This window comes from Argiope bruennichi, chromosome 11 (assembly GCF_947563725.1).
Source record: "Argiope bruennichi chromosome 11, qqArgBrue1.1, whole genome shotgun sequence".
NCBI lineage: Eukaryota > Metazoa > Arthropoda > Arachnida > Araneae > Araneidae > Argiope > Argiope bruennichi.
The window spans coordinates 19,252,067-19,266,515 of NC_079161.1; the positions used below are offsets into that span (position 1 = coordinate 19,252,067).

The 14,449-nt window shown below is 28.9% G+C and overlaps 1 protein-coding gene across 2 annotated transcripts in view; it reads right to left on the reverse strand.

Annotated features, from left to right (window-relative positions):
* Positions 1-9,339: 9,339 nt before the first annotated feature.
* Positions 9,340-14,449, reverse strand: part of LOC129957561 (uncharacterized) — a 69,296-nt gene continuing 64,186 nt past the window's right edge. For both annotated transcript variants that reach the window (XM_056069924.1, XM_056069922.1), the window contains exons 8-9: positions 13,328-13,535; positions 9,340-9,545 (exon numbers count right to left, since the gene is read on the reverse strand). In XM_056069924.1, coding sequence (XP_055925899.1) covers positions 9,449-9,545; positions 13,328-13,535 — 305 coding nt within the window. In that variant the 3' untranslated portion in view covers positions 9,340-9,448. The remainder of the gene's footprint in view (positions 9,546-13,327; positions 13,536-14,449) is intronic.

Genomic DNA, 14,449 nt, shown 5'->3' on the forward strand with positions numbered 1-14,449 from the left:
CTATCTTAAAATCAAAGTTGAGAATATAACGAAACAAATATACAAAGTTGAGCATATCATAAATAATATTTTAGATGTATATTGTTTAAAACAATTAGAAGTTCTAAATAAGTTTAGGACTAAAAAAAACACGCTTAAATTTTAAAAAAATATATATTTGGGGAGCGAGGAAAGTAGCTGAAAAATAAAAAGTGAATATTTATTTTCTAAATCATTCCTTTATAATTGAAACACAAATAGTATAATGCTGTTGATTTGAATGTTTATATTTCCTCCAGACAATAACTTACTTTTAGGAAGCTTTTTCTACTTAATCTCTTTTAACAGGAAAAATATTAAGAACCGATTTATTACGAACCGAAACATTTTTAAACTTTTGTTTAATTTTTTGAAAGAATTTTTGTCTGTCTAATTACTCTGCATTATCCACAAATAAATTGTTTTGTGTTTTATTCAATAATGTTTTATTCGTTAAAAATTTAACGCTATAAAATTCGTGCTTTGTGTAGAATCTAGTTTCTGCGGAATTTTCATGAATTAAAGATCTCACCAATCATTTCTGCAAATGTAAACTGTGCCATTTGTTTCAAATGAAACCTCTTAAAATGTGAGCAGTGAAGCATTGGTTACTTGAATCAATTTGTTTCTTTTCCATTTATTTCAAAAATATATAAAATGTCTTAATTGAAAGCAACGTCAAAAGCCCCTACTTTGCTTTCTTTTCTTTTTGGTGATTTTTTATTTCTGCTTTTGTAAAGGTAAGATGCTTCCTAAGATAAGTATTTGGAACAATGGTGTTTCAGATCTTGTTTCAATTTCAAAATTGTTGTGAGTTCCTCTTCAAAAAATTTTAATTTACGAATTTAAAAATTAGTAAAGAATTATACTTTCATATTCGTAAAAATTGTATTGCTTTTGTCTCACTTATTAAGCATTTTGATGTAAAATGAGTATTATTTCCAATGATTCGTCCTATTTTGAAATGTACGAAAATTGATTGAAAAAAAAAGAACTTCAATTTAACATTGAGGTTTTAAAATTTCAATCGTTTATAATTCATCAGTTGTTTACTCAAAATTGCAAAATGTTATATGCATTCAGGATATTTTAATTTGACCATTGGATACGCATTCTGAAGTGGATGTTTCTATTTTATTTTAAAATTGAATTTATACTATTCTGAATATGTAGAAAATTCTTTATTTCACAAATTTCACACACATATAGAGAACATATTTCTGTAGCAATAGACATTTTCAGTTTAATTATGCGACTCTTAATTTCGAAATAAGGAGCATCCTTTATACTTTAATCCGGATACTTTATTGTCGATTTGTACCACCACTTTTAATGATTACAAGCGCACAAACAATCAGACAAATTGAGTGTTACTCTAGAACTCCGCATCATGCTCATGTCTTTTAATTACTATTGACTCTTTGTTTGAACTAAAATATGATAATTTTTAGGTAAAATCTTTTCTTAATGAAGAGAATATTTTATCTTTGTCCTTTAAGTTATTGCAGTTAAAGAAATCTTCACTTTTATCTTCCTTCATCTGAGTCTAGATAAATATTGCTGTTTATCTTCGCTGCTAATTTTAAAAGATAATTTTTATCCTATAAATCAACTTGCTAAATATATGATTTTATTAAAAGACAAAAAGCTGAGGAATCAGTTTCGAATAGTTACAAAGAGAAACAAAGTTTGATTATGATGATGCATACCTGTTTCCAAACTTTTTCCTTGCGCAGATTGGCAGATGTTTATATATGTTATGTTTATATTTATATGTTTATGTTATTATTTGTTATGCTTATATTATTATGTATATGTTTTATATATCCCAGTGGAATAGAGAATTTCGGCAAAATAGAGAATTTCCGATAGAATAGAGAATTTCGGTCTTAAATTCAAAACTTTTATAAAAAGACCCGAAGTACTTACGACTGTTTAGTAAGTCACATACATTTAGCCAAAACCTTTATTCCTATGAAATAAAAATATATCTAAGCTTTTAAAAAGAAGTTTTAAAACATGAAAATATAGTATTTTGATTATTTTTACATATTTTTATTACCAAGTATTTATTATTTTTTATTACATGTATCAGTTTTGGAAAAACTTAATTTTGCAACCAATTTTTTATTCATTCTTTAATATTTACGATAATTAATAATAATATTAAATATTGAGGAAAAAAAGAAACTAAATAGCGATCTTATTTCATTGTTAAAAGTGCGTTTTTCAGGATCATTTTTGTTAAATTTATTGAAAAATTAGATCGCCTCTAAGTGTGCTTGTAAACATGATTCTCAAAACTCAGGGAATCAAATATTTGAAATTTTCATGAAATCATAATGTAAACAACACATCTGCATCAAATTTTGAGACAAATATCAATCCCTTTCTGTATGAACAACATAACGATATAAATCTGCAACAAATATTGAACTAATATCTGTCAATAGGTAAACTATCAATCTTTTATCGGGTGGATCCTAGCACAGCCCACCTCTTGGCGTCTTTTTGAATTCTCACCAAACGAGTGGCGATAATGTCGCCAATGTGGCAACCTAGACGGATTTTTTTATACTTATTTTATTTTTTATTATATTTATGTTATTTTTTATTATACTTATTTTATTTTTTATTATACTTATTTTATTTTTTATTATATTTATTTATTTATTATTATTTTATTTATCTATTATATTTATTTATTTATTATTATTATTTTATTATTTTATTTTATTTATTTATTATATTTATTTTAATTTTATTTATTACTTCTGGCCTTCAAGTATCGTTTTTTAATTGAAAAATAATAATAATAATAACAAATATGCAATTAGTAGTCAACTTGGCGAGATTTCAAATAAGTCGCCAAGAGGTGGGCCCATCTAGGATTTTACCCTTTTATCTATCAGCCTCATAATGGCACAAATGTAATGGGGGAAAATGATATATGAATTTTACTACGAAAACTGTATTTAAATAACAAATTTTGGACAAAATCCGTGCACGAGAAAAATATTTTTTTTAATATTCAGTTTCCTTCTCTATATTGCGTGAATTAGCTAAATGGCGCAGCATTTGCAAAGAATATTTTAGCTTAAATGTTGCCATTCCAATCTGATGAAGATATCCTATATTTCCCGAAGTTATTGCAAAGGGAAAAAAAAACTACAAAATGTAAAAATATAGTGACAGTTGTTTAGAAGAAGTTTCGTTCGTTTGGAAAAGAATTAGTAATTTTTTTTCTATTTTATTGAAAGAAGAATAGATAAAAGAAAACCATGAGTTGAATTTCAAACAATACATTAAACTGTATGATTATGTACACTATAATAAATATCCTATATTTACAATTTATCTGGGAACTAGCTATATTTTTATTGCTATTCAAACAGTTTTCCGAATTCCAAGATTATAAATTATTTGTTGTCATTTTTTATTTAGTTATAGAAAAAAGTTTGTCTGGCAACGTGACATCGGAAAACGAATAATTTAATTAATTGCATGTGCTGCCATCTATATACTAATTTTGAAAATGTAAGGCTCTTGTTATTTTCTAAAATATGATTAGTATATGGTGCTTTACATAATTATTTTAAACATAAAAATTTTTTCCATTTGTTAACTATCACCCAAAATTATTTATTTTAATTCATCTCTAAACAAAAGATACATAAATGAGCATAAAATAAAATATTTTTTAATTGAATTATTTTATTCTATGAAATTTTATGAATTATATTTGCTAATCAGTATTGGTCCCAAAATTTGACTGTGCAACCTTTAATGGAATTAAAATCCAGTTAAACCTAAATTCCAAGTATAGGATTATCTTATATAATTTATTACTGCTTTTAAACGTGTAAGTGCCAGATGTTTATAAATTTTTAGATGCGTGTCGTTAATATTGATTTCCTTTCCTTTATTTATTGAAATGACATGTCATTTATTTATTCATTTTATTGTATTCATTAAAATATAACATATTTTAAATAAATCTCTCCTGCTTTTTAATTTAAAAATTATCGTTTTTTTTTTTTTTTTTTGTTTTTTTTTGCTGTCCTCATTTAAACTTGGCGTCTCTAAATTTGATCATTTGCATAGCTCGAATTTTTACTGTCGTACTGTCAGCAAGTAATTAACCAAGTTTTAATGGATGAGGGGTCAATGAAAAATAAAAAAACAATCTTGTCATATTTCCAAGGTATTCGCTTGCAGAAATAACAAAGATTTGAGGATTTAAATATTGCAGATCAAGAATAGTAATTTTTTGTTTTCAGTCTACATTTTATATTCTAGTAATTTAAAAATAGAGGAAGTCTCTTTTTTCTTCATCAGAATACCCGGTATAAAGACCAGATGCATTAAAAATCTAGCCCAGCCTACATAAAAAAATCGATTTTCGGGCAAAATTGATTTAATTTATTTTTTAATTAAAAGCTCATAGTTTCAAATTTCCAATTTTTTTTATTTTATTTCTACGACAACTAGAAAGAAAACCAATTCCTTTAATGTAAATGCCAAGAGCTGAAAACGAAACCGGAAGTTATTTTAAATTAACCGGAAGTGATACTATTGAAAAAGAATTTTTTTGAATTTCAATCATATAAATGAATATGCGTTTTAATATTTTGCTCAATAATTATTTAGATCCCTTAATTACTTTTTAGCATTTATATAACTATTAAAAAATAGTATTTAATGTTTATTATATTTCTGTCTTTAAAAAAGTGGTAATATAAAAGTCTGGGAAGGAAAGGAAAACTGACACGCAATTTTATTGATAAACTTCAAAATTATTGAGGGTTTGGTGAATCGCATATAAGCCAGTAACAGCGCAGCGCTTCTGCTCGAACAGCTGTTTTAGCAAAATCGGTTAGTTACTGGACTGCTAACCCAAAGGTCCCAGGTTCTATCCTAGCGCGTCCCATACCGCTTCATTGGTGACCTCGGACGCTGAACCTTCAACCTTCGTACAGCTGTTGTGGCGCCATCTACCCGCAACTAAAGTCGCCAGACTCACTTGGCGCAGCAAAGCCGTCAGTCTCACGTGACGCAGCAACCCAAAGTCGCCAGACACACTTGGCGCATCAGCACCCACAAAAACGCTCGCCATAACGCTTGACCCTATTCAAAATAGGGTACAGGCCCATTAAGACAACAGCTACTAAATATATATCACCACTCAACCACGACCTCCGTAATACAAGGCCTCACAACTCCCAACGCGTTCAGCCCGTGACGTCACGAGTTAGGATGAATTTTCAGGAAAATTCTAAAGGCAGCTGGTGTAAAAGAGTGCGGTTAGTCACGGTAGATGTTGGCGTAGCGAAGTGCGGGTATTGTGTTACTGGTTTTATTTAAAAGTTTTCTGATCTTTTTTTCATATTAATTTTAATTTATTGTAATAAAGATGCCTAGTGCGTGCTGTGTTCCTAATTGTAAAAGTAATTACACGAAAAATAGCCCCAATATTTCAGTACTTTCGTTTCCAAGAAATGAAAACACTAGAAGAGCATGGATCTCTGCAATAAAGCGGGACAATTTCGTGCCAACTAAATATAGTAAGGTAAGTTTCATTCTTTTTTGTACAATTTTTAGTTAATTAATTCTCTTGAACTGTGAAACATTTAAAATTATGTATAACTTCCATTTCTGTCATTTTGTTTTCTCTACATTTAGTTGCTTATGCTTCCAATTACTTTGGTATTGTTTGCTTGAGCTAAATAAAAAATTTCTTTGTTTTATTGTTACTTCTCATAGTCTTTTTTTTAATTTGTTCTTAATATTTAAAATGTTTTGTTTCTGTATCTTTTTAATTATACTTCATATATATTTTTTTAAAATTTGACTTAAGCCTAATATTTGTTTCATATATGTAGGTCTGTGCTAAACATTTTCCAGAAAATCAGTTTTTAACTGTTAGAGAAGCGTTTAATACCAGTACAGGAGAACTTATTCAAGTACCAATGGAGTATAAAAGGTAAGTTTTTTTTAGAAATATGTAATAATTATCACCAAAATCTTACAAAGTACTTAAGTGATTTACTGTTATTATACTCTTATAAAAAAAGTTTAAAATCATCTAATGAATAATAAAACTTAATTTTTTATTATATATATCATGACTATAGATTGTAGCAAATTAAATTTATATTTTGTTCTAAAATATTATGTAAAAAAGTTAGATATAGTTGTAAAACAATATGAATTGCATGCTCATATAGGTTTAGAAAATGGGGGTAAACTTTCTTTCCCGCAAGAACATATTTTAAATGCAGTGCTCTATAATTTTACAGTATTTAAAAAAATATGCGACGAATATGAGTCTGAATTCCTAAAACTTCACGATCAAAGAAAAATAGTTTCTTGCCTTACATATTCTATTCTAAAAGAAAATGAATTCTGTGATAGTGGAGCATGTGATGAAGGTCATCAGTTTAATTCCATTATCTGGAAAGTTTGGTGCTCCACAAATATATTTTTAAATAATTATGTTAAGAAAAAAAATGATAATTTAGCTAAAGCTTTAGTTCAGAAAAAAAACCTAGCTGTAAAGAAAGCAGAAAAAAGAAAGGAAAAAAAATTAAAAATTACTAACTTGAAAAAGAGGAGGGATGATAAAAATATTTAATATTAAATTTTCAAGCATAAGAAGTAATATCAGTATAAATTGTTAATTGACTTTTATCACAATTGTTTCTTTTAATATTGTTATTAACTTTCATTTATAAATTTGTATTTTAACTTTATTTAATATTATAATTATTTTCATTTGTCTGTGTGAAATTTATAATAAAGTTAAGAAACAAAATGTATTTTGTTATTGTCTCTGAAAATAAAATGTTATGAATCAAATAGTGTGTGATTTTTTATTTGTGTTATCCTTTACTGTTACTTCAGATTAAGTATAAGTGCATTGAAATGTGAAATCAGATGTAATAAAAGCTAGTTTATTAAATTGTATGAATTACTAATATATTAAATGAAAACAATTCTTAATGTGAAAAAACAAGGTGTGAAAGTAATTCTTTTTTATCAACAGAATTAGTTGGTGTAAAATTTAAATCTGATATTAAATACATTAATGTTTTATTTGAAAGCTTTAAAATCATTAAGCTTTAAAAAGTCTTAATGATTAATTTAATTTCAAGCTTTAAAAAATATTTTCAAGGAAAAAATAAAACGATTTTTAACAGCTTTTAATAAAATAAAAAAAAACTATTAAAACAAGAAAGCTAACAATACCTCAATGTATATATCTAATAAATTCACATCTTCGAAAGTTTGAATGTTATTAAATGGTCAATACGCTATAGAGGACTTTTAAGATTTTCTATCATGCCGTTTCTTTTATTCACACGGGAAAAAATAAATCTTGAATTTTATGCAAGATTCATGTCTTAATATTAGGAATAGTAAGTTATTTTTAAGTGAATTTAAAATATACCTACACATCAAGGAAGAAAGCAAGATTCTGCTCACGGCAGGCAATCATCCTAATTGTGTGACGTCACAAACTAGTTGTGAGGCCTTGTATTACGGAGGTCGTGACTCAACGCCATATCGTTCGTCTCCCCTTCGCCTCACTGGAGGGAGAGTACTGTGGTGAATCGCATATAAGCCAGTAACAGCGCTTCCGCTGGAACAGCTGTTTTAGCAAAACCGGTTAGTTACTGGACTGCTAACCCAAAGGTCCCAGGTTCTATCCTAGCGCGTCCCATACCGCTTCAAGGGTCAGACAAAAGAAAAGGAAAAAAAATAGATTCATTGCAAAGCTATGTATTGGCAATTTTTTTCATATGTTTGCTAAAATAAATTTCAACCAATGCATGGGCAGAGAGCATTGACATTTGGTACAAACATCAACGTACACTTGCCAATAGTATGAAATGCCAAGATAAATCTAAGAGGGCCAATTAAACATGACATTTGGTACAATTAAATATTAAAGTCTGCATATATCAAGTTGTGTGTATAATCGTGAACTTCTAAAATGTTGTTTAACCCTTTAAAGGGCCTTTTTTTTTAGTCATATTATGCTAAAATATTTTTAGGCTTGAAATTAGAATAAGAAAAAGGGATTCATTTAGCTTATTAGATAAATTTAATTTTATTAATTAATTAATTAGGTTAATTAATAATTAAGTAACAAATCAAGAAACATAATTTTGTGTAAGACAAAGAACTAAAGCCTCTAAGTTTCTGTCTTTCTAAAAAAATGTGTCAGAACTGATAACAACCTACATAAATTCATACAAAGATTGATAAATTTGGTTGGAAGCATACTTCCCACGGCCCCAGAAAGGGTTAAATGGGAATGCAACGCAAAATGAAACGAGGCCCGTACGGATAGGCTCGTATGGAAATATATTGGTAAAGAAAAGTGTATGAAATTTTAACCTCAGGCATTAAATATAATAATTTGATTATGCGATTTCACGAAGTGTTTAGAGGATTTAAAGCCTCAGTTTTATAGTCAAATATGCCTAAAATATGAAAGAGAAACTGCTTTTAGGTATACTATTTTTGATTAGAAGCGAACGAACGAATAGAACAACTTTAATATTGCTTGTAATTACAATTGTATTTTTTACTGCCTGTAATAAAGTTAGTTGGGACAAAAAATAAATGGATTAGAAACAGTAAAAATTACTCAAGAAGAGAAGAAAGAGGGTGCAACGTATAAATGTGAAGAATTTTGAGTAAATTATTACATGACTTTTAATTGAAATAATGTGTTTTTGTACTTACGTTTTTCACAAAATTGATACGATTCCCAAACGATTCCATATGATTTTTTAAATTAATTTCTTTGCTAAAACTTTCAAATTTGGTATGTATTTTTTACATATCTTTATCTAGAAAATGCACTAAAATAAACAAAGTTTAGAATTTTTTTAACCACTTATTGTGTTGACATTTGGGCAAATATTAGGAAAATTCTATATTATTCATTTCAAAAATTTATTTAAAAAAATGATTTTTGAGAATTTTTGTTAAATTCTAGATTCCAGACAAATGATTTCAAACTTTTGTGATTTTGTATTTTTAGTTTTGTTTTATTGGATACGGGTTTTTGTAAATTTGTTAAATTTTACTATAAAATTTAATGTTTTTTTTAAATCCGTGAGAATAAAAGAAAGTTTTCATTGATTACATTGAAGTTTAGTGCAATAATGATCATAAAATGTAAACACAATATTTATTTTATTGATATTCCTCAAAATGGGCTCCTAACGTATGTTGATACTTTAAATACGTTTATTAACTCGTGATAGAAAAATGGGACAAAAGCAGGAAGATGCTAACACCAATCAATAAATTGTTTCTAAAATTTTATTAACAAAATAGCATTTCAAATAGTTGCTTTTATTCTTGCAGAAATTTTATTTCCTTAAAGTGTCAACTAAATTAGATATTCCGATTTTTAGTAGCATTTTCTGTCATATACTCCCATATCACCGGAAAGTCCACCTGGTGTGTGAACTGTGGCTGTACTTGTGCTGCGATGGTAGATCCAGCATCTGAAAAAAAGAATTTGAAACTTTTATGTATGAAGATATTAGTGATTGATTGTATATATTTCATGCAAATCTACGGATTTTTTTCCGGTATGTTATTGAACTCAAGTGGAATATCATAGTCGGTATTTCAAAGTTCAAAAATTAATTAAAATATTAGTTAAACATTAAATAATTTTTTGGTGGTTGTCAATTATATTTTCCTAACATATTATCTCGCAAAAAGTATTTTTAGACCATCTTAAAACTCAGAAAAGTGTATTTTCGATGGCACCTGTACATATTTTCCTGTAGTTTTAATGAATTTTAATATGATTTAATGCATAATCTGTATGTATATAGAAATGTATATATTATGTTAAAATTCAAACTAATTTAATTATTTCATCAGAACATTTAGCTTCAGGCTTTTGTCAATGTTAAGATTAAGACAAAAAAAAATTGCTTTCTATGCAATAATTAAAAATAATTATTTTGTAATATATATACTTTTCAATCTATGGCAGTAATTTGAAATGTTTTGATTCCATTAAATTAATATTTTTCATTATCTTTCATTTAATAAGGAAAAATTTTAAGCAAATGCATTCCCTATTTATATAGTTTAGCAGCCTGGAAAGCCAAACTAGCTGGTCGTCAAAGGCGGCAGATAATAAATAGAAAAAAGTTTTTTAAATCACCACCTTATTACTGCTACAAGAGTGTCAAACTCTCGGCTCATAATGTATACCTTTGCAACCTTGTATATATAACAAAATGTAATTAAATTTAATTTACATTTGATTTAATTTCAAATGCACATAATTATTAATAATGAGTTACCTCATTCGACAAAGACCGACTAGTATTCTTGTTACATCGAAGTATCTCATTGGTTAATTTCATTAGTGAAAGGAAATAATTCTCGTGTTAGATTCAGTATTACTGACATTCACCATGGGTCAATTTTGAAATCAATCACTGCGGACACGATATCTCAGAAATAGAAATGATAATTGAAGAAATGAAAAGCCGAATGTCGAGAAAAAAAAATATTAACATAGCAGTGGTACTAGTTCTTCTTTTTTTGATATACATATTTGATATATGATTTTTGATATAAATATTTGATTTTTATATACATTTTTGATATAAATATATGTTTCTATAAAAATTAAAGGTTCTATTTTATTTTAATTTTGAGATTTTTGTGGATGATGTTTGATTGGCCTGTGACATCTTTTGAGTTTGTCATCTTTTGTGCATTGTATTAAACGGTAAATAATAATATTTTTTTAATAAAAATTATAAATGTCGAAACAAAATTGTAGAAGAAAGACTCTGATGAATTATACTCCATAAAAATTGGAATATTAGTTACTTTTATGTTAGATTTTATTTCTTTATGAAGATTAAAGCATTTATTTTCTTTTGTTAGCCATTGTGATTTAGTTTCATTCGCATAGTTATTCTTAGCTGCTTATAATTTAATCTAAATTAATTAATTAAAAATCTGTAATCGTAAAAATAAACATATTAAACTGCGAAAAACGCGGGATGCAATAGAAAATGGACTGATTGCCAACTCTCGAAAATCGCGGGATACGCAGCTGGAGGGTTAATGTTAATGTTGGTGACGGCTTTTACATCAAATGTATGGATTTATATCAAAGATTAGAGAAATCTGTTCACCCGGAGTATATTTATTTGCTCGTTCGTATCGCATATGAATAAATAATTCAAAAATGGAAGGAACTAGATGGATGAAATTTGGTGTATGGTCTCATCATCAGAATGACAGATAAATTATGAGCGTCAGCAAAATGATTTGTCCTTTTGTATATATGTAGCTCTGTAAATGACATGGTTCGAAAATGTAACGACTTTGATTATCAAAATTTGTTTTGTATGGAGTCATTTTTTGATCTATATGAAATTTTGTATCGAAAATGAATAATTTTTCTTATTACGAAGCACAAAACAATTAAACGATTTAAATTTAAATTATAATTATTAATTATAACTGAATTGAATTATAGTTATTATTGAAATTTAATAATTCAATGACAAAGAATAAATCGAGTTTCGGATTTGAAAAAGAATTACTTTGAAACTGGTCCAAAACTGAACATGAATTTACAGATTATTATTAAAAACCAACATCATATTATTATGTTCGCATGTAAATGTCATACAAATAAAAAATAAAACATTTTTATTTTATTTCACATGCACTTTGAGATTTAAAAACTAGAGATTCATAAAGTTTTAAGTTCGAATTTTTTGATTTGACAATAACTCAAATTGGAAATTATTTTTATGTTAATCAGTTTTTGATACTTTTTCTTTGCTGATATAATTTTAAACTTTCCACATTTAATTAATAAAATATTGAAAATGATTTTTAATTTACTAACAGATGGCGCCACTTGTATGAACGTCAATTTAATTAAATCAATCGATTGATGATGTCGTGTCCGGGTTGCCACGGAAAGGAAGTGCAATAGCTTCTGAGGGAAAAGACCCCTGAGCACCCGAGGGCAGAAGTCTGACTTCTAGCTCATATGAAGATGAGACTCACACATTCGCTTGCACAACCCCTTTTTACAGGGGGGGGGGGGGGGCACATTCACACACCTCACAGATAGAACACAGATGAAGAACAACCATGCCCGAACCGGGATTCGAATCCGGGACATCCATATCATTGGGAAGATGCGCTACCCCTATGCCAGGACGCCGGCAATTAATCGATTAATTAATAATTATGTTTTGAAATTAATGTATTTTGATCAAGTTAATTGAAATTAATATATTGTTATTATTGTGACCAGCCTTAGGAGGCTTGGAACTCATTTGGAAATAATACTATTTAAAATCCCTGACCTCCAATTAATTTGTACAGCAAAGAATTCTTTTTTTTTTTTTTTTTTTCAAATTTTGAAGTGAATTAAACAAAACCCGCGGGCTTAAAAGTGATTTGAAATGAACTTTTTGATATAATTTACTTTTTATGCTTTTAAAAATCAGCCTAGATTTTTTTTTTTATTATCATTTTTTCTTCAGTGTAATTTATCTGCACATAATTGAGACCTCTTCTACTGCGAAAAAAACTGTGCGAAAAAAATTATGAAAATTGATTTATCATGATTAAGATCATGTTGTTGAAAATAAATTGTATAAAAAAAGCTCTCAGATTTGGTTGGCAACTTTTTTTCTGGATTCTAAATTTATAAGCTAAGAAACAAAAACAAAAAATGTGTGTTAGGTGTGTCTGTTTTTATTTTTAAAGTCTTAACAGTTTTGGATATTTTTAATGCCATAAGCCGCGTGCTTAGCTTTCAGCTTAGTTCAGTTACGAAACTAGCCAAGAGTAGATTGCATCGACTGAAAGCCAGTCACGAGAGTATAAAGTTTTAAAAGTAGTGTATCAAGATGTGAAAAAAAATGCGGTTATAAAGTTTCATTTTTACGAATATGAATCCCCCCAAGGACACCTCGAAATTAGGATGAGAAGCTTCTGGCATGATGGTTGGTTCTCGCTACCTGGAAGGAAAAACGAAATGGTGGGGGTTTGACTCCGCCCATCGATGACGGGACGTACTTCCTTTGGGAAAGGTTGTACTGTGGCCGGTGATGGCCCTTAGGACTCAACCACATTTCCCACCAGTGTTGCTATAGCGGTCATTCAGTTTTGTATCCGTGTGCCTTCGAGGCGGTTCGGAGAGTCAGTGATATGACTTTACAAATATGAAACAAGTCAAGCTAAACAAAATTATGTGAAAATGAAAGAAAAAGGATCTTACTGTCTCTCTTTCTTCAGATACAATCCCGATTCTAGATCCAACTCATCAAGTTGCTCTGCATAACCAATTGCTCTGCAATTCTTGTCCTTGGTGCAAAGATCTTGGCATTTCTGCAGATCTTCCACGGTCCCTTGCTCGTGCACTTCGTGGTCATAGACTCGCAACAGTCCCCGAATTTTGTGCAGAAAAGCGTTTTCGCAGTTGGCATCTGTTAGAAAAATGATTATTTGATAAGAATTACAATGATATTTATTAGCATTTTATGATCTTGGGCTTTTTTTTTTTTATTTTCTCGTATACGTAGTATAGAGAAAGTATAGTAATCTTCAAAAGTGTCGAACACAAGATTTTGACGAATCTCCACGTTGCTGACTTCCCTGATTTCGAAAAACGCAATTTTGGAAAATGTCCGTCTGTCTATCTGTGAAAATAGGCCGCAGTGACCTGGTGGTAAGGTCTCGGTTCGCGACCCGATTCCACCGAAAAATCGTCGTTTTAGAGGGTCTGTTGCACGTTAAATCCGTCAGACCAAACATTCTCCCGCTGGTATGGAGAGGGGGGTGCCAGCTCAGGTGTCGTCCTCGTCATCTAACCGCGGTTCAAAATGACGAGGTCCGTCGCAAAATAGCCCTAGTGTTGCTTTACAACGGGACGTTAATATAACTAAACTAAAAAAAAACAATGATAACTCAAAACTACTTTGAGATTGACGATTGGAATTTAGAATACGGTCTTTACACAAATTTTACAGATTTCTATGAAATTTTGTGTTAAATCTGTTCAGAGGAAGTCCGTCTGTCTGGCTGTTCGAATATAAGTTAACACAATAATTACAAAACGAAGAGAACTAGATAGATAAGATTCGATGTATAGATTTAATATCTTTTGGATAGACACCGATTAAATTTTGAGCCAGATTCAATTATGTGTTGACTGTCTGTCTGTCTGTACTTTCAGAAACATGTAAACGTGATAATTCAAAAAAGCTGTGACATAAATATATCAAATTTGATATGGAATTGTATAGCTACAAGTGCAGTTTTGTGTCAAATTTTTGTTTCAATTCCAGGGTGAAAAGCGTGTCTAAAACATAAATTAACTATTAATCGCCAAAAAAATGCG